A 21631-nucleotide genomic window follows, 5' to 3' on the forward strand; every position below is an offset into this window, starting at 1 on the left:
CTACATTAAATGTAGAAACATTTTTAAGATAGATTATAAATTCACCTTAGTATATATTTCAGGGTATTTATTGTTAAATATTTACTGGCCCTGCTGATATTCCTTGAGTCCTCATCCGGTTGTTTCTGTGGTTGGAGACTAAAGGCCAAGGTTACAGAAAGTGTTTTCAGAACCACATCCCAGTGGGCTAGGGACACTTTTCCTGAGCAATGGGTATCGAAGCCCAAATTTAAACACTGACACACTCCCTCCCCTCAGGGTGAAAAAGAAAATTTTCTTTTAATACAATTTAAGTCTTCCCAGGAGACAGTCGTGTGTCCCACAGCTAAGTGTATTACAGAAGGCATTCAGGCACTTTTTGCCTCTCCCAAAATGAGGGTCTTCCTTATTTTCCCCATGCTCCAACCAACAAACCTCAAAGCACTGGATCAGGACGTCTTTGAGGACAGATGTCACAATGCCATTCCTTAGAAGTGAGCTATTCCCCTCACCCCCTACATGCAGCTTCCTGGACACTTGTAGCATTGCCTTTGGGCTGACACTCTCCAAGTGCTTACACAATGGAGGAAAATCTGTTAGGGGCCCTGTGACCCACTTCTGTCTCCCGAACGCAAGTACAAGTGATTGCATTGAAAACTGTACCAGACCACTAGACATATATGCCATTCAACACTTTTTCCTCTGTATTGGAATAATTGCTTTCCTGGGAAACTGTTTCCAGGGAGATATACATATCTTTAGAACCTGGTTTCTATAGTAGATGTCTGGGTTTGGTTTCCAACCTTAAAGCCTCACTTTTCTATGTGCAACTCACTATTAGGTGCAACAAGCAACAAGGACACCCAAGACATCCTCTATGCCCGACAGAAGATTGTCGTCACGGCAAAGGCCTTTGGCCTACAAGCCATAGATCTTGTATACATCGACTTCCGGGATGAAGATGGACTTCTCAGACAGTCTAGAGAAGCAGCCGCCATGGGCTTCACTGGTATGACTCCTGGTGCTGTCTTAAAGAGCAGTGTGTACATTAGCAGGCATTGCAGAAAATAAAGATGGCTATGCACCCCATGCCCAGTTACATGAGAAGGCTGCACAGAGCAGAGGGCACCTGATGATTGTTACCTGGGTTTTGTGGGGGCCGGTTTTCTCTCTCCTTCTTTTCTTCTTACTCCTTTTTTCTTTTTCTTTTTTTGTTTGTTTTTTTGTTTTGGGGTGTTTTCTTGTTGTTTTTGGCAGTGGTGGTGGTCTCTGCAAATCAAACAAAATATTTGACTGAATTTCTTTCTTTACACTTCTTTTTCTGTCTTTTTAAGTACATTGGTATAATTCGATCTGGTCCCAGGGGAAGAATGAGATCAAGTATGGCAGGGTTTGAGAGTGAAAAACGATCAGAATTTAGATTGGTGGAATATAAGAAAATGTTCCTAAAATAGATAAAGTATTAATCAGTTTTTAATCAATATTGCCTGTGATTTTTTTCCTCGTGAATATTTTTAAAAATCATTTGGCCACAGTAAGTCCCTCTTTCCTCCTGTGTCTCCCAGTAAGGGTCTATGTACCTACCTGCTGGCACCTGTGGGTACCGGCTGGCACCGGAGACAGTGGGTCCCTCACAGGTTTGTATGGGGTAGGTAGAGGCAGTCAGCTGACAGTCACCACTGCTCATCACTCTGTCCCCATGAGTTCAAGGAAACTGAAAATCAAGTTTTTTTGCAATGGAATTCTGTCTTTTGAAAACCTTAATAGAATCTTATGCATAAATGGTCCTGTGTGGTTGTGTATACATACATGCTCCTGTATTCCTGTATTCTCATTCTCTCCCTCTCTCCCTCCTTCTCTCTCTCCCTCCCCCCCCTCACACACACACTCACATTGATTCTTATGATATGATAAAAGTGCTAAGATTGCTAACTATAAATGTATCAAGCAGGAAGAGGGAGGGAGGGAGGGAAGAAGGGAAGGAGGGAAAGGAGGGAGGGAGGGAGGGAGGGAGGAAAGGAAGGAAGGAAGGAGGGAAGGAAGGAGCTGCTATCTCTTTTATAAAGTATTTTGATACTATACCTAGTCAGGTTTTAACTAAAAGTCTCCCAAATTACCTTAAAATGAAAAACGTGTGTTGGTGGAGGATGTCTTATCCTGAAACAAAACGGAAAGACTTCAGCCATAACATAGTTATCTTAGAATTGAATAAACCTGACGTTGTCTTTCATATATAACAGAGCACTGGCATGAACCTGAACCTCTTAATTTTTAAACTTAGAGACATGATTTCCACACACAGAAATGTGTTTTAATGATCCGAACTCTTCGTGCTTTCTCCTTATATTTACTAGGGACTGAGAGAGAAAGGAAGCCTCCTGCTAGTCAGTAGGGGGTGGTGGTATTGCCTCCTTCCTGTGGCCAGTTAGGATGTGGCCCGAATGGAAAAGTTGGGAGCAAAAGCCCCATGAAATCTATCTAATAAAGACTGATGTTGTTGGCCTACACTATGTGGCACTGGCTGCCAGGCTTAGTCACCAGCCCTTCATGTTCTTGGTTTGGTGTCCCCCCCTGCCCCCAACCCCGCCCCAGATTCCTCTGGGGCTCAAAGTTTTCTCAAGATACAGGATTGAATTGAATTTGTCCTCAATTCAGTCTCAGAAGACAAGCTATTTCAAATTCGGTTTAAATGACTAGACTGTGCCTAACCCAGCACGAAGAACCCACAGACCTGGCACTATTGTATTGTTTCTGCCCAACGGGGAGTATTAAATCACAGGAAGATGGGAGCCGGGGTACAGGGAGGCACTGAGGGCACAGCGCCCATTGTGCCTCCATGTGGCAGAAGCTGTAAGCTGGCGGGGGTCACACTCCATACATACGTACTGATTTTGAGAGGTCTTTGTTTCCCCAACTATATTTCTACACACACACACACACACACACACACACACACACACACACACACACACACACACATACACATACAAGTGATCAAAAGATGTGAGACTTTGTATCCTGTGTTTTAACGCCTGCTCTCACTGAGTATTTTATGCCTCTCATGATCCTACGGTACTAACGTTTGGAACTTAATTGTGACACCTTAAGCCTTGCACGAGAGAGGGCAAGAAGCAGTAGAACATGGTGGGGGCTGGGGCGGGGTTGCTAGGGGAGAAGGCAGAATATCATCACCAACTGTATGATACCTGCCTGGAGCAGGTGGTCGGAGGGCTTAAAATCAGCAAAAGTGTCCCGTTATTCATAGCTAAAGACTGGATCAGGGCAAGGGCTGTCAGTACTTCAGCATGGAAATTTTAATGTACACATATTCGTAAAGCCTTAGAACAAAATCATATAATTTCTCCCCCTTTTTTCCTCCCTCAAAAAACAAATCTACCATCACACCAAACAGTGGGCTGTAGTTTTGTTTTTGCTGTCTTTCTTGCGTGGGGTCCCCACTCACACTGATAGATTTAACATCAACCCCAATCCCTGTATACGTTAACTTTAGGATTTTTGTAAATAATAAAAAGAGACCGGAACTAAAATGTGGGAGAAAGCTTTTCCCACCGCCTTAGCCGTTACGGTTTCCACAGCACTACAGGCTGTGAGACAAGATTATGAATATAGAGCAATATTGGTCTTCGTGTATCTTTGCAGGCTTTTGTACAAGACAAAAATGATGCCCTCATACAGTTGCCTAAAAAGCTTGACAGGTATTGATTTAAAAGCAAGATATATCAAGTGGTCCTGTAAAAAAAAAAAAAAAAGGATCTCACGGTCATAAATTTTAATGCCGTCCAATTTTGCACCCTCTTAGTAACTTGTCAATAAGAACTCTTGTGGATAAAATATTTGCGTGTGTCCCACATGGCATTAAAGCCCATTATACAGTCACTGGAATGTACACAGAATGTCAAAAGACTCCTTGGCATGAAAGTGCGCATAGATTTCAAGACCGCACCACACAACATGGCCTCTTACTGAAATGTGGGTGCTTACGAGCACTCGGGAGGCTTCCCAAGAACCCAGCTAAGTACTTACATTTGCTGCTCACATTACAGAGCCTGTATCCAGAAGTTCCCGTGAAATCCGCCTTTTTGCACAGTGACGTAAATTATGTACATAAATTATGAAATCCAGGGCTAACAATTTAGGAAATGACTGCTGGGCACGGATGGACGAGCTTCTTAAATAATATTATTACAACTATTAAAATAATTAAATGCGGAATCAATACCTATTATTTGGAAGGAGTTCACGTTTGTAGCTCTGTTAGTTGACTCTAAAAATCAGTCTTCAAATAGTTCGAAATGCCTTTATGTATATAGATTCATAACATTTTTCTACCATGCTAACAAGCAAGCCTAAAATGATAACACAGAATTTTTACTTATGCCAAGGTTTAAAGAGAATATTATCTATTTACCTAAACTTCTTTTCTTGAACCACTAGAAAAAGAAAATCCCTGTTTTACTATTTTTACGTTGGTCCTTTATCTGTTCAACAGACAGTAGTTTATAAAAAAAAAAAACAACAACAACAACAAAAAAAACTACTGTAGTTTATAAAAAAACATGTGGGCTATAACATACAGTGTTAAAATTTGAAGCAACTGTTTAAAAAAGCAAAGCAAATTGAAGGGACAACAAATATAGTTAGCAGCCATTAAGTGTACATCAGTTTTAAAGAGTCAATTTATGTTCATAACTTTATCATGTAATGCAATTTAATCTCATCATTATGACATTAAATTATATTGCATTTTATTAATGACCTGATTAGATACCATACTTCCCAACTGTTAAATTGGTTTATTATCATCATTATTATTAGAGTATTATAATTACATAGAATCCTTTGAGGCTTGTATATGGATGGTGCCTTTATTTAAAACCCTTTAACTTCAAAAAAAAAAATCAAAGATTTTTGAAGGTATTTCTACAAAGATACAATTTCTTATCATTTGAAGACAAATAACTCTCATACTATAGGAAGAAAGGGGAGATGCAGATATATTTTAGAATGGATATATTTTCCTGTAATCTTTTTATTTAAAAACTGTGAAATAGAGTAATCTGGATGCCACAGTATTTAAGTCTGCCTTTTAGTTTACAACTCTATATGTATTTTCATTAAAATTGACATGTTTACAGTAACATACTCAAAAAGAAAATGAAATATATCACTGTAAGGCAGTGTTTGGTATTGATGTGGTCATAACATCTGCTGTGAGCTGAACTTCGACTGTCACTGGTATAGGGGCTATAGGAAGCCACACAGCTCTCCCTCAAACAAGCACTAGACAGCTTACACAATTTGAGAGAACTCTCATTCAATTTCACTCTACCTTTAACTCAAAGTAACAGATAACTTGCAGACATTCTCCAGTTAAAATCCAAGCAAAGTAGTTGTTTTAACGAGCTGCCTCATCCAGCCACCTGTAACTAAAGATGGGTGCTTTTCCGAGCTGAGCGGAAGTGCAGTAACTCCCATACTTGTGTTTGTTCTCGTGTGGTTTTCTGGAAAAGCATGTCTGATTGTAGGTTTTGCTTTGTACCGTTTAGTTCCTCAGCACCCACTCTATGAAGCATCCAGGGATGTCCCCAGCTGGGCGCATCTGGTCTGTCCCCGAGCCTCCCGTGTGGTTTCCCTCTTTGCAGGTAAACAGGTGATCCACCCTAACCAGATTGCCGTGGTACAGGAACAGTTTACTCCAACCCCGGAAAAAATTCGGTGGGCTGAAGAGCTGATTGCTGCCTTCAAAGAACACCAGCAGTTGGGAAAGGTAAATGTTTTGTTAATAATACCTCGAGTGGTGCTGGAGTTTAAAAAATAGTACGGATAAGAATGGCTTAAGGAAAACTCATCGCATTTGGCGGGAGAGATGGTAAATGTGGAACGGAAACAAAATTTATCAATGAGAAAATCGCTGAAGGTAGACGACTATTCCTTTCCCTAAATATCTCACTAATTGGTTACTCTGTCTCATTTTATTTATCTTTTTTCATAAGCTGTATTGGCAGTCTTAGAAAAAGCAAAAGCCTTTTTAGGCTCTGCTGTGTCGTCTTCGATGCAGCGCTTGCCCGAGAATAATTTCAGATCAAAGTGGGAGCGCGTTGTAACGAAATAATCACAGTTTGACCACATGGTTCTCGTGGAGAGAAGAAATAAATCTCAAGTTATTTTAATTGGGGGGTGGTGTGGGGGGGTTGTAAAAGAAAAAGTACTAACATCTCCTCTGGTTTAGTCATTTAGAAGTGGGAGGCTGTAGATGGATTTGTTCTGATTTCTGGACCTGAGATTTGGAAAAGAATGGAAGGCAAATTAACACTGAGTACGGTTGTTCTAATTTAGTGCTTCATTGAGCCTGGCGTTTCCCGCTCTGTGGGTTTCTGCTATGTAAATATTGCGGTGGTAATGCACAATCTGTCTCCACTTCGTGCCAGTAACACTTAAATTAGGTGTCGCCTGAAGGAAGATTTTATGCTAGTTGCAGCATTGTTAGTTAATTATCTTAAAGGTTATTTGCAATAATACCGTTTGCCTCTTTTTCAGAGGGGTGGGGGGAAGTTGCTTTTATAAATCTGTCCCGGAGTTGTCACGCCTTCCACTCAGAATTACTTAGGAGAGGAAGGATGCTAAAAGATCAGTAGTGAGGTCCTGAATGTTGATTACTCACCCTTGTGAAAATAAATAAATAAAAACGCATCGGAGAAGAAGCAAGGCTGGGTTTTCAGTGGTGGACCTGTGACACCCATGTGAGACGTGCCCTTTACATGATCCCTGGCAGCAAGGACACCTGGAAATCCCAAGACTTGTACAAATGAGTAACAACATTAAGTAGGTCATTCCCTATAGATGCCTGTCCTCAACCCTGACCAGGCATACCCACCTCCCTTTCCCTCTCCCTCCCCCCTCCCCCACACACAGACTGACCTTTGTACGAATACACATTTAATGTCCGAAGGCAAAATATCTACACAGGAGAGATCCCATTTAGACTATAACAAATTTATGAAGATATGGTTTTTTTCATTTCATGTCAAAGCTGGCCATCAGAAAACTATGCATTTCACAGAAACATAATTTTAAATTGTAATTGTATTTCACGTTTGTTTCTTTACTTCAATCCCAAATGAAGTTTTGCCAGTAAATGAACACATTTACCTAGAAAGAAAAGCTGTGCCCTCTTTAACTGACACATGCGAACGTCATCATTTCCTTCCCACACACCTGTATGTATTCTGAAACACACACACATACACACACAACATACCACACACACACTTACACATATACACATACACCCACATACACACACACATACACTTACATATATACACACTTACACATATACACACATACACACACACCACACCATACACACATACATACAGACACATATACATGCATACACCCACATACACACACCCACAAGACACACACACACATACACACACACAAAATGTATCCTTTCCCTCAATTCTGCCTTATACCAGCTGACTGTGCAAGCAATGAACACATCAAGGCAGTAAACTGAGGCGGTGTGTGCTCCCCCGAGATGGCAGACAGATCCAGTGTGGAAAGAAGCACAAGGCTTCACACTGAAACATACTGAAGGTAAATACCTGGCCTTGTGAGCAGATGGAAGAGGTTACCCCCAATTTCAACACCTCCCAAACAAAAATCAGACCAGAAACACTGCCTTCCTTCCTCTTAAGTTCCTGAATAAAGACTACAAGCCCCTCTACCCCCTACCCCAACACATTTTTTTCCATTGTATCTTGAAAATATTATTCCTAGGAAAACTGCCCAGGCCTTTGATAATGGTGATATAAATGTTAAATCTGGGATTTTTCCCCTTTTCATTCTCCGAATAAGAAGTGCCCCTCTTGTTGTTGGGGTATAATTGGGGCGTAAGCTTTCACAATAGTGTGGCGGGCCAGCTTTTCCTGACACAGAAGACGGCATTACCTATTAGGTCATTTCTTTCCTGTCCACTTTGTGGAGGTTTGATTCCAACAGCAAATGGCCCTGGTGCTTTTTGTCCAGCGAGGCTTAAATGACTCAAGTAATGGAGCCTCCGGTGGGGACATATGGTTATTTTATCCAGTTAGCATGATTCTTTCACTGTGCCTATAAACTGTCTGGCCTCAAACATTGGGACTGCAGGTAGGTGCCTTGGGTCTTGAGGGCCTCGTGTGGCTTAAATAGTGTGTGGGTTATTTTGGCAGAGATCTCCTATAAATAAGCTCTCGGTGGTAGGAAGTATAACATACTTCCAATAAACATTTCATCTGCCTTAGTTCAACTGAGTACCATTTATGAAAAATATGAACTCCCGGATATTTTGTCCAAAGCACAGATGACTCTCAAGGATGGACAATGGGTGGCTAGCACCCTGGCGAGGTGCTCATGAGTTTCCCCGAGGCCCTGTCCCTCTCCTCTGATGAAAATTTCATTTAATTAATTCCTTTAAGTAGAAACAGCCCAAGAAGGCACTATGTTGTAGTCTTGCTTTTCTCCCACCCCCGTCTTCAATTATACCCTTTCTGCTTGGAGACCGAAGTGTGGCCAGAGCTGGCAGTTAACACCGGGTCATTTACGTTTTCTGATAGTGGCAATAGAGAAAGGGCCTACCTTTTCTTCCCGTCTCTCTAAGTGACAGCTGCAGGAAGGCTTATATCAGGAGCAGGTGAGTTGTGGGGGCTCAGATTTTGATCATTCAGTGGTCTTTTCTCTTAGCAGTTCCATGGAAATTAAGTCTGATGCACTTAGGATGAGTACATGTGAAAAACAATTTGCCCTAGAAGAACAATGATATAACTCACCTAGTCAATGGCCATTTGACAGGTAGTGGTACTCAAAAGTACCAGAGATAACCAGTTTTACCTGGCACACCATCCCCTTTTAATAAGAACGAAAGCAGCAGGCTGAGGTTTGGAAATTTAGCTTGGTTTCTCTTATTAAAGTCTGTTACCAAAAGGTTATTCAGCATGAGTCCTATTCCTGTTTTAATTCCCAGGAAGCAACATATTTATAATTTTAACCAACATTACTAACCAGACAGATCCTCTCCTCCTCCTAGCAAAACTGTATTCTGAGATACAGTCTGCAAATCACTAATTCTTCCACTGCACTTGGTAAAATACGTTAGCTGGGATAAATCATTTTCACATGATCTGCTTTAAAAGTATAAATTATTTTTTAAATGAACCCATTTATCATTTATATATCTTTTTCTGTTCATCATGAAGAGTTTATAATATCTAGAAATTCTCCATTTCAGAACTGGATTTAGTGTTTGCTTAGTGAAGGAATATAAGGGTTGGGGATTTAGCTCAGTGGTAGAGCGCTTGCCTAGGAAGCGCAAGGCCCTGGGTTCGGTCCCCAGCTCCGAAAAAAAGAACCAAAAAAAAAAAAAAAAAAAAAAAGAAATGTAGTGAAGGAATATAGCTTTCTTGTTTTCCTTTCCTTTTTTTTTTTTTTGTTAATCCACTAAGAATTTTACATAATGTAAAAACCAGATAATTACAGTGGGAACTTCTCAAGTCATTAGTTACTGTTGGGATCAACAGAAACTGTAATTACACAGAACTTAGTACCTGTAAAATATGTATTAATATATTATATAAAAGCATATTTGACCCTGTGTACTTTTCACGTCTGAATTATGATGTTACTGCTAAGGTTCCCCCCCCCCCTTCATCGCTTGTTAGACGGTAACAGCTCGAGTAATAGCTTGTTGCTTTCTAGAAATGATCACTAATGGAAGAAAATCTTTTTTCCCCCAACATGTCTAAACATGGAATTCTTCGTGAACTTGCATGCCATCTTTGCAGAAGGGCAAAGCTAATCTCGGTATCTTTCCAATGTCAGCATATGTGCTGCTCAAGGAAGCACAGTCACAGGAAATCTTAACCTAAGAGTTACCACTTCGTTCCAGTGTGAAGGGTATGACGGGATAGCAGATATGTACATATCATTTATGATGAGGTTTCTGCTGTATCTGGCTACAAACCTGAGTTTGACTTCGTTTTCCAGGCAATCTCTTTTTAATCCCATCATTGCCCTGAGTGCTTCATGTGGATTTGGAAGGATTTTGTTTGAACATTTTTAGCAGTTTTCATTCATTACAGCTTCGCAAGCTGACTGAACTCTGGGGCGGGGGGGGAGTGTTCGTTCAAGATCTAGGTCCCATTAACAGTGATAAAGGTCAAGACAAGGTCAGTAGTGACGTTACCGTGATAAGTATCACGTAACTGGAACATTCCTGTTTCACTCATGAAGGGGCATAGTGTGGACTAATGAGCTGACATTAATAAACACTTCCTATGCGGGGAACATCAATTACAAGCGATCTCTTATTAACGTGTAAAGGAGTTGGTTCCTTTTCCTTTTCCTCTCGTACTGCCAGCTGTACTAAGTCGCCCCTTCCAAATACAGGAGGCAAGCGGGTTCTCTTAGGTGTGCTCCCAGCTCCGCACCTTTCCCCTATGCTTCCAAGTGCGGAGGAGCTTTACAAAAAGAAACACTGCTGGATCCAGATGGCTCTCTCGAAGGCTCCCCGAGAAAACTCTGGAGAAAAATCTCCGCAGCCAAAAATATTTTTCCCACTCGCTCAAGCGCCAGAAAGCCCACTGCCACTCTTTCACAGAGATCAAACAAACCATCTAAAGATTTGGTTGTTGTCTTTGTCAACGGAAAGAGTTGAGCCACTAAGCGATGACGGTGTGTCCCCGTTCACGCCCAGCCACCCATCCCACCACCCACACAGCCTTTCCCATCTATTTCTGAACAGCAGCAACCCAGTAGCACCCGGTGAATCCGGGTGAAAATGAAAGATTGGGCAGAGATCTACTTCTGAGATTCCGGGTAATTGCCTTTTCCTCTTTGTGTCCCTGTTCGTTCAGAGTTTTCATTGCTGTATGCTATATCAGCTCGGAGAAAAGCCCAGCCGTTAGGAAATCCGAGGGCTCCAATGAAGACTTTGTGACAGATTTGTGATACACACCAAATTGCAATTTAAAAAAAGGAATGAGAGAGAAACGCATTTAAAGCATGGTTTGTGAGCTTTCCCTACCGCTCATAACTGTGTTGTTTTTAGAGGCAAATAGTGAGTCTAGTATTAAGGGAGAAGAGAATTTTTTGTTTGGTTTGTTTTTTTTTATATTTTCATTTTTAAAAAAAATAAGTCATAGGTTTGGTAACTTTTTAAATTATTGGCTTCATCTTTACTGTGATGCTTCAAAACCTACTCTTAAAGGTAGTATAACGAAATAGCTTTACATTTCTCCTACATCTAAAAAAAATTTTAAAAAAAATATTATTCTTGTTGCTGGGTAAATCCCAGAAGTCTTGTTGTCAGACCTAAAACCCCAGAAAGGGTTTGGAAATCACTCACATGCAGGGTCGTTACAAAACCGTGACTGCCATTCTTAAATAAAATAGTACAAGTACGGTTTCTTCTGGATAACAGTAAATACACAAATAACAGACTGTATAGGATTCTTTTTTAACTTTGTGTTTGTGAGTGTGACGTGCGTCTGTGTTTGGGCCTTGTGCTGGTGTGCATGCTGTCGTGTACGCAGGTAAAGTGAGGGATCAGTATGGGACGTCTGCCTCTCTCCCCGTCTACCTTACTTTTGAGACATGTTCTTTCACTGGAGCTAGACGAGCTAGACTAGCTGACCAGCAGAACCCTGGGTCCTCCCAGCTCCATTTTCCCAGCACTTGTGGTGCAGACATGTACCACTGCCTATGGCACCCAGCTTTTTACATGCATGGAATTCAGTTCTTCATGGGAGTGCAGAAAGACTTCACCCACTGAGCCATCTCCTCAGCCGCCAGATAAGATCTTTTTTTAAAAGCATTTCCATTATAATCAAATCTGAATAGGGGTAGATCAGATGTATACACAGGCACACATCTGATCTTGAACAAAAAATAACAAGGAAAGAAGGAGCAGCCTCTGGGTGTTCACCCCCCACTTCCCTGCCATCGGATCCCACGTGTTTCAACCCCTTCATTCCTAGTCCTGTCCTGACCTTGTCCATCCACCCTGCCCCAGAAGGCCGCTTGATTGACTAGACATTGGGGTAATATGGCATTTACTGTTGGGCTTTCCATCAGCAACTGCAGCTTATGTTTGACAGGGAATACTGTTTGGTTGATTAGATGGCTACTCAGTCAGTACCCAGGATGATTTCTGGTCCTCGCCTCCAGCTCCAGGCTGGGATTTCAGGAGTTTACCAGCAGCCCTAGTTTTATGTGGTACTAAGGACTGAACCCAGGTTTCCTGTTTACTAGATAGGCTTTCTGTCAAATGAGTTATCTCTCCAGCTCACATGAAGTACTAAACTAAATAAAAATATTAATGCATTTAATCACATATGCTGAGGACATAGTGTGAGAGACCCTGTACTCTATCCCTGCACCAGAAAAACACAGAAGGGGGAAGGAGAATCAGGCAGAAATGGAATAGCCACTATGTAGTTGCTGAAACACTAGCAAATTATGCACTGACAATGGGTGAATTTTGTGGTGTGCAAATCATTTAGTAAAGCTACTTTGAGGAAAAAAAACAACAACTAAGGAACTATAACCACAAGATTGAATTCCCCAGCAAATTTAGAAACTCAGAGAAACCCTAAGTAAATAGCTTTTTGTGTTGCCTGATTTTCCTGATCCAAAGTATTTGGAACAAAGGCCTGTCTCCTGTTGGGTCATTCTCCTGAGTATTTTTGAGGTAACTCTCGTTACCTGCCTATCAGAGGCTCAGAGGACAGCTTTTTAAACAGAAATTGAGTCTCCCTTACACTTTGTAAAGATGGCTCTGGTCCACTGAGACCTCTATCTGCACAGACTGGTCACAGATCAAGAGAATCTCAGAGGTTCACCTCAGCTCTCCTGTTCATTTGAGTCAACATTTCCAACCTGGTGTCCTCCAAAGCTGTGAGTTAATCTTACTGAGAATGACACGTACGTGTCTTTCATTTGTTGGATAGAGTGAGAGCTAAGTAATTTTATGCTTCCTCTTTACAAAATTAATTGTGAGCACTATCCCTTCCTTATCCTCTGACTTCTCCCTTTTCACATTCTGCAAATTCACCCAGTTTTTGTAGACACTTCTGACCATTTGTTCTGATTCTGGACATTTAGTGAGCATTTTCTCTACCTTTCTAAATTATTGAAAACCTATTTGTCTTTGTCAGATAGCACTCCCGAATCTAGTTTCTTTTCTTTTTTTAAATTCTTATTTATTTGTTTTATGTGTATGGTTATTTTGTCTGCATTATGTCTGCACACCAGAAGAAGGGACAGTTATAGACAGTTGTGAGCTGCCCTGTGGGTGCTGTGAGTTGAACCCATGACCTCTGGAAAAGCAGCCAGTACTCTTAACCACTGAGGCCTTAAATCTAGTTTCTTTTTTTTTTTTTTTTTTTTTTTTTTTTTTTTTATTATTAACTTGAGTATTTCTTATATACATTTCGAGTGTTATTCCCTTTCCCGGTTTCCGGGCAAACATCCCCCTCCCCCCTCCCCTTCCTTATGGGTGTTCCCCTCCCAACACTCCCACCATTAAATCTAGTTTCTTAAAAAGACAATTGTGTTTACAACCTGTGGAGGTTTAGGGGAGACAGGGAGTTCAGTATGTATCTACCTTTACTGCTATTATCAATGCTAATGCCTCTCAAAAGGTTAAAGCCACTCTGAAATCTAACCCAGTTAGATTTGTGTTCTCCATTGCCATTCTCTCGTTGGCCATGCCAGGGAGACAGACAGCTCAGGGGGTAAAGGTCCTTGCCTCCAAGCTTGACAAGCTGAGTTCAGTTCCCTACGATACACACAGAAGATGGAGAGAACTGATCTCTGAAAATTGTAACCTACCTCCCCGTGTGCACTGTGGTAGTCTCATGCCCCGCACCCCCAAATAAATTGTAAAATGTTTTTGTAAAGATGTATTTGGCTAACAATATCAGTAGCAGCATGACTAGCTATGGGATGGCCATAATCTTGGTGACCGTGACCCTCGTGGTACAGTAACAATTGGAGTAACGATACTTGTATTTTGGTGGTGGTAGACATGTCACTGCAGAGGTGAATCGTGGGGGCAGGGGTGATAAGAGTAACAGTTCTCATTGACAGAGAGCCTATAGGGCCATTACATGCTTTCTTTAATCTTTCAAACCTTGTGGGCAGGTTTGATCGTCTTAGAGATGAGGAATGGAGTCTGGAAAGATACCTGCACTTGTGGAAGACAACCCCTAGGACAGTGTCTCTTACCTGTCCTGATGCTGTGACCCTTTAACACAGTTCCTCATGTTGTGGGGACCCCCAACCATACAATTATTTTGTAGCTACTTCATAACTGTAATTTTGCTGCTATCATGAATCATAATGTAAATATCTGATATGCAGGTTACCTGCTATGTGAACCACCAAAGGGGTCTCAACCCACAGATTGAGAACTACTGCCCCAGTGGAACTCTAGCACACATGGTTCCCAGTAACCTCTCAGGCCAGGCCTGACTAGAGCTGAATAGCAACCACACAAAAGCTTGTGTTCTGTTCCACACCAATGGCTCTGTGCTATGGGTTCTAAAAGCCCTGGAGCTTAGGAAGGTATAAGGAAGGAGTGGAAGGCTAGAAGGGCTTCCTCTAAACTTTAACTTAGAAAAATTGTGGAAACTGAACTCTCACAGCCTCTCTGAGCTTGGCTTTGAGGCAGGAGCTGAAGACCTAACAGGTTGCCACCACCCAGGTTCCCCCCCATTTCCAGTCAGGTGTACAGGTCACTCTCTTCAGATCTGTTACATGCTTATGATCATGTAATGGCTTGCTTGTCAAAGGCCAGGTGGAATGTGCTTTGTGGTCCATGTGGGTCCCTTGAGGTATATTAGTATCTGAAAATTACCTGACGATGGAAGTAAATGATTGCTGGATTAAAATTTAAAATACTATTAAATATCTATCAAATTATCACCATAAATTGAAATGTTAAAACAAAAAACAGGTCATGCTCTTTTACTTCCTATGCCTCCAGTAAATACCATTTTACTTTTTTTTTTTTAATGGTGTTTTGAAACTGGGTTTCCCTGTGTAACCAAGGCTGTCCTGGAACTCTGTCTTCTCTGTAGACCATGCTAACCTCAAACTCACAGAAATCTGAATGCCTCTGCCTCTCCAATACTAGAATTTAAGTCACACACCACACCTGGCTGCATGATGATTTTTAAAACATATGTCACAAAACAAAGGGGTACTTGAGTATCAAATGTCCCCTTCTTATATTCCTTTTAGCAAACTATTGTGGTTCTTTTTTTTTTTTAAAGATTTATTCATTTATTATATGTAAGTACACTGTAGCTGTCTTCAGACACACCAGAAGAGGGCATCAGATCCCATTACAGATGGTTGTGAGCCACCATGTGGTTGCTGAAATTTGAACTCAGGATCTCTGGAAGAGCAGTCGGTGCTCTTAACCACTGAGCCATCTCTCCAGCCCAACTATTGTGGTTCTTTTAACAACTTAAGATGTCACTCGGGTATTGCATTGCTACATTTTGGTGTTTCTGCTACAGTATTGTTACATTTTGGTGTTTCTGCTACAGTATTGTTACATTTTGGTGTTTCTGCTACAGTATTGTTACATTTTGGTTTTCTGCTACAGTACTTAAGGATTATGAGTGAAAAACTCAATCCCAACATGGCACAGTTCACATTTTCCCAAATTTGCGTTTTGACATAGCTTCCACTTGGCATTTATTTTTATTATTTTCAGCTTTCTCTTAATAATATCTCTGAAATAACAGTACAGATAAACTAGTCTTTAAAATTAAAATGTAAATATATAGTGTGTAAAATAAATGTACATTAAATGTTCAACTTTTTCTGATGGCCTCAGGCAGGTGCTATCCTCCTTAGTCACACATTGGGTTCACCAACTAGGAGCAGGAGTTGAGAGTTGGAGGAAAGGCTTAGATTCTAGGCCTATTCTTTTCTCCTTGTCACATGTTTCTTAAGATGGTGAACTGACCCAGAAGCTTAGGTTTCGTTTTGATCTCTAAAGCTGAAATGAGGCCTCAATGGAGAGACACACTTGCCGTGGAAGCTGGTGACCCCAGCGACCCCCCAGGACCTGTGGTGGAAAGAAGCAACTACAGGAGTTGTCTCTAAGCTCCACAAAGGTTTTTTATGCGTGTGTGCATACACTGATGCCTTCATCACACTATCAATGATAACTTATCTTTGAAAATAGGGACGAGGAGGTTGAAGCAGAAGTTTGTCCCAAGTCTGAGGCCAGCCTGGGCTATATAGTAAACTCCAGGCTAACCTGATCTATATAGAAAGACCTTGTCTCAAATACAGAAACTATTTTGTAAAGGTTTAAAAATACAATCAACTTGGTGTGGTGGTATACACCTTCAATCCCAGCGCTCAGGAGGCAGAGGCAGACAGATCTCTCTGACTTTAAGGCCAGTCTGACCTACATAGTGAGTTCTAGGACAGCCAGGGCTACACAAAGAAACCCTGTCTTGACAAAACAGAAACAAATTAAAAAGACAAAACTAAGACTACCTGTTCCTCCAATCTCTCACCTGCTTGAACTGCCCCCTTTTGACCCTGTCTTCTCTCTCTACAACATGCCTTCTCATACCACAAATATGTCTTACTTGATTTCCCTTGAATGATTAAGTCACTCTCACTAGTTACCATGAACTCAGCTCACATTACAGTTTTGAGGTCAGCCATTGTATCTTGCTGGAGACTTGGGTATTGGTCAACTCACCAGTAAATGTTACCAAACCTGGAAAGGATCAAGGGTACGAAAAGATTCTTGCAGATTAAATGTCTAATTATCACCCAGCTCTGAGTTCCACTGGGAACTAACTGCCTGGTCACTCTTTTCCTGCCCTCACCTGGCTTTTACTGAGCCCCCTGCTGAATGCTCTTCCAACGTCGTACCTGCCTTGCATTGTATTTTATCATTACTAGAGATGATTGTTTAATGCATTTTCCTGCACTAGCTGAATACTTCATGGGGTCAGGGACACATCACTGTGTTCCCACCTAACTACACCCACATATACAAGCATGTTGTAGGCTTCAACCACATTAAATGGTAAAGAATCTAAAGAGTTGTGAGCCAGGGTCCCACACAGTTTGATAGGGTGGATGACAAGATTCCAGGTCCCTAGGACCAATTGGTATGGATCCTTACTGCATATGTCAGAGTGACTTATGGACCCACCAATCATGTACAGTAGCAAAACTTACTCAGAAAATCACATTTGAGGTCCAAAAAGAAAGAAAAAAATGAAGGCCCAGTCATAACCAGGAAAACTGTAGTTTCTCCTTATTCCATTAAACCCCTGTTGCTCCCTGCATCTGCCCTCTTCCCCTCCCTCCCCTCTTTCCTTTCTATCCCTCAATGTTCTAGCCTTTACAAGCTAGGCCAATATTCTACCATGGACTCATAACCTTCAGGCATTCTTCAGTGTCTCTTGTCATTGTCTGCAGGGGGCATCGTCTAGGTGCATGGTTTGAGAAGTCCCAGGTACTAGGTAAGTGACCTAACCCTCAAGAGGCTCCCAATCTAGTGAAAAGGACAGCCAGAAGCCAGTGATGACAGACAAGGAGGACAGACAAGACCCACTGCAGCAGTTCTACAGGGAAGGACAGGTGATGACCAAGGAAGTTGAATAAATAACTCCACTGGGACGTCATCTTTAGACACTTTGAAGCATCAGGAGTTTGGCAGGTACAGGAAATCACCTCGGAATGAGAACAGAGGTGCTGAGGTGGGGGCCACGTTGTAGAGTCCCTACTAGGGAAGTGATGCTTGGCTCAGTGAGTCCCAGGGCAGTCAAAGACTTAAGCACACGAACGCACCTACTTCAAATGTAGTAGTCAGACCGCGGCGGGGGACCCCCTCTTAATGAGATTCCCTACTTAGCAGCAAAAGAGCCACAGCACCCAAACTCCTATGCTAAAGTGAACACCACAACCAAATTGTCCAAGAATTCTGCCAGTGAAATGGCTGAAAGATGGGAAAGAAAGGGGAGGGAGTGTTGGGTAGGCAGTTACCAAAAGGTGGGTATGTGGCACACCTTTATTGCTAGGGCTGAAGCGGTACGGATCACCAGGCTGATTCACCACACTCCAGGCCGTCTCAAAAACTCAGGTGGAAAGCAGTTTAGGGAGACTCCCAAGGTTGACCTCAGGCCTACTCAAAGCCAAAATCTGACCTGGAAACCTGACACTCAGTGACCAACACTGACAACAACATAGGCAGCAAGATACCCAGTGAGTAAACACATTCCTTCCAAGCCTGATGGCCTGAGTATGAGCCTTGGGACCCACAGGGGTCAAAAAGAACACTGGTTCCAAGGCGTCCTCTGACTGCCATGCGTGTGCCACGTAAACCCCCCAAATGTAAAAATATTTTTAAACAAAAGTACTAGAAATTCACTGGAAACAATTGTCTGAGCAAAAGGGCCAGTGTCATGTTGGAGTCTGTGTGACCTTAAGAAGCAGGTACTGAGGCAGAGCTCTCTGCACACGGCACCACCCCCATCTGCAGGTTCCGGTGAATACCCTCAAACAAGGGATAGTATCCACTTGAGCTGGGTGTGCAGCTCCCTATCAGAGGACTCGCCTTGAATGTGGGAGACCTGAGTTCCACCCTGGTAATGAGATGAAGAAGAATTTGTAGTAGTGTCAGCTTCTGGAAAACTGGCCTTTTGGTGCTCTAGAGAAGGAAAAACAAACAACTTCAGGTTCTAAATGCCAGAAACCGTGACTTTCCTATAGCTGTGGCCATTCTTCCCATGTCACCCATGGCTCCCATCACTACTTTCCCTAAAAAACATTCTTCTGAAAAGGCTCTAGGAGCATGTTACTTCAGGGCCATTCTGAATCATGGTTTTGTGGTGCTGGTGATCAAACCCAGGGTCTCTGGTATGCGGGGTTAGTGCTTCACAATTAAGCTATGTGGTCAACCCTATGTGCCTATCATCACCAGGAATGAGTTTAGTGTCCCAAAATCTAAAGCCTGCGTCAGTGTCTCCCTCTTCCCCCATACAGATGACAGGAGCCCCAATATGTTGTGCCTCACTTCCAGGAGTCTGAGTCCCAGACCTATAGACAACAAGCAGTGCCCATGCACTGACCAGGGATCTTCAATGACAAATGACACAATTGGTCGCTGTAGAATGAAAACTTATAGGGCTTGAGCCCTGGGGCAACTGTCATGGAGTGTATGTAGTGTGTGCTGAGCACACAGCCTCATATCTATGGAGGTGTGCACTGTGGAATGTGTGTAGTGTGTGCTGAGCGCACAGCCTCATATCTATGGAGGTTAGCATGTGGTAAGGAAGATGCTGACCGGGAAAAGCCAATACAGTCACAGATCTCCTCTGTCCTGAGGCAGCTGCCGCTCTTCTTCCTTACTGCTCTCACAACTGGAAGATCTTAAAGTCCAGGGGTGGAGTCTTCCCCTCCTCTCTTAAGTGGTTCCCAAAGGCCTGGCACAGTCTGCTCTATTCAGTGGATGATGACCAGTGAATGACGACTACACTAAGAAATGTCCATTACTAAGCACTGTGGGGACACTCTGCAAGAGATCGAAGAGGCCCCAGTGGTCTTACGAGTTGTAAGTATATACTTGTAACTTGGCCTTCAACTTCTACTCAGAGCAGCGAAAGCACAAGGTCATAGACTTAAGTGTGCAGTGGAATTGTGAGGCGATTTCTGGCCAGCCTCCAGGCTTTCTTGCCTCTAACTCTGTTGGACTGAACTTGGAATCTGCAATTTAACACACTCCCTTCCAACACAAATAACACAGCTGAATGAGACTAGTTATTTGTATTGGAGTCTGATTCAGCTAACCACAAGACATGCTCAGCACATTTTTAATCCAAAAGCTTTTAAGAGCACACGGGATTTGAATCAGATGAACATGTTTGAGAATAGAGAGGTGGCTTAGTGGTTAAGCGTATGTACTACTGTTGTTCTAGAAAACCTGAGTTCTGGTTCCCCAGCACCCACATCATACAGTTCACAAACACCTATAACTCTAGCTTCAAAGGATCCAACACTGTCTTCTGGACTCCACAAGCACCAGTAGTCCCATGCACATACCCACACACAGATGCACACATATATATGTAATATAAATAAAGATAAATCTTTAGAAAACAAACATGGAGCTAGGTGGTGGTAGCACATGCCTTTACACCCAGCACTCACAAGGCAGAAACAGGTGGATCTCTGTGAGTTTGAGGCCAGCGTGGTCTACAGAGCGAGTTCTAGGATAGCTATGGCTACATGGAGAAACCCTGTCTTCAAATACACACACACACACACACACACACACACACAGACAGAGACAGAGAAACACAAGCGTTTTTTTCCCATTATACCCTGATGAGCTGAGGAATGGACTTGCTCCAGGTTTGTAAGTTATAGGATGAAAATGGATAAGGTCATAGGAACAGAAGGGAAAATGGCGGTGTGGCAGAAGCAGGATAGCAGGGACAAAGGGGAGTTGCTTGCTTGATACAGTTTAGGTTTTGCAACATAGAACAGTCTGGAGCTTTATTGCACAGTACAGTGGGTGTTGGTAATGGCTACATATATGAGTACACTATAGCTGTCTTCAGCCACACCAGAAGAAGGCATCAGATTTTATTTTAGATGGTTGTGAGCCACCATGTGGTTGCTGAGAATTGAACTTAGGACCTCTAAGAAGTGCAGTCAGTGCTCTTAACCACTGAGTCATCTCTCCAGCACCAGACACCCATTTTTAGAGTGCATGTTTTCTACTGAAATGAAAAAGACTTTTGTGCTTTTGTGCAGCTACACATGAAGGCCAGAGATCACTGGCAGGTTTCCTCGCTTGCTGACCACCTTTGTTTTTTGAGACAGAGTATCTCCCTGATCCTGGAATACAGTGAACCAATTCAGCTAGCCTCGCTGGCCAGCCTGCCCAAGGACCCTTCCATCTCTGCTTCCCCATCACTGGATTGCAAAAGTACACGTGTTAGTCTTTGACCCGAGTCTTGGAGACTGTGCTCAAGACCTGCTTATGAAACAAACACTTTATTGACAGCCTCTTTCTCAGCCTCCTAGACAGATTTTTCATGGGGTGAATGATAGCATCTATACCTATGTGTGGTTGTGGGCAATATACATGAAACAATGTATATAAAGTTCCAGCCATGCACTCGTTAGTAACTGTTCAAAACATTGTAGCTGTTACTGTCAACTTGGTTCTCCAAGTATTTGGTTACAAGGGCGGTACTGTTTAAAGGAACTCTAAAAGGATTGCTTTTATGTGTCTGAGCGTTTGCCTCCGTGTATATCCTCCGTGTATATATGTGCATCTTGGCACATATTTGCCTCCGTATATATATGTGCATCTTGGCACATATTTGCCTCCGTGTATATATGTGCATCTTGGCACATATTTGCCTCCGTGTATATATGTGCATCTTGGCACATACAGAATCTCCAGATCCCCTGGAACTAGAGTGACAAACAGTTATGAACCCCGATGTGGGTACTGGAAATCGAACTGTCCTTAGCAGGAGCAGCTCTTAAGCATTGCACAGACCCTCCAGCTCCTTAAAGGCATCTTAAAAGT

At 42.3% G+C, this 21631-nt stretch overlaps 1 protein-coding gene, 1 long non-coding RNA gene and 1 other non-coding gene across 6 annotated transcripts in view; 1 reads left to right on the plus strand and 2 right to left on the minus strand.

Moving 5' to 3' along the window:
* The window catches only part of Clybl (citramalyl-CoA lyase), a 223492-nt gene that overhangs the window by 198597 nt on the left and 3264 nt on the right, over positions 1-21631 (plus strand). For all 4 annotated transcript variants that reach the window (XM_087585907.1, XM_087585908.1, XM_087585909.1 and 1 more), the window contains 2 exon segments: positions 821-988; positions 5643-5767. In XM_087585907.1, the coding sequence (XP_087442033.1) occupies positions 821-988; positions 5643-5767 (293 nt within the window).
* Positions 1-21631, minus strand: part of LOC120097095 (uncharacterized) — an 85447-nt gene that overhangs the window by 13348 nt on the left and 50468 nt on the right. Inside the window, exons 2-3 of the long non-coding RNA XR_015639101.1 lie at positions 2097-2136; positions 1123-1248 (exon numbers count right to left, since the gene is read on the minus strand). This is a non-coding gene — a long non-coding RNA (uncharacterized LOC120097095). The remainder of the gene's footprint in view (positions 1-1122; positions 1249-2096; positions 2137-21631) is intronic.
* LOC120097198 (U6 spliceosomal RNA) lies at positions 9782-9885 on the minus strand. The gene has a single exon (XR_015639243.1). It is a non-coding gene; the product is annotated as a U6 spliceosomal RNA (small nuclear RNA).

This window comes from Rattus norvegicus, chromosome 15, assembly GCF_021556685.1.
Source record: "Rattus norvegicus strain SHRSP/BbbUtx chromosome 15, alternate assembly SHRSP_T2T, whole genome shotgun sequence".
Taxonomy (NCBI): domain Eukaryota; kingdom Metazoa; phylum Chordata; class Mammalia; order Rodentia; family Muridae; genus Rattus; species Rattus norvegicus.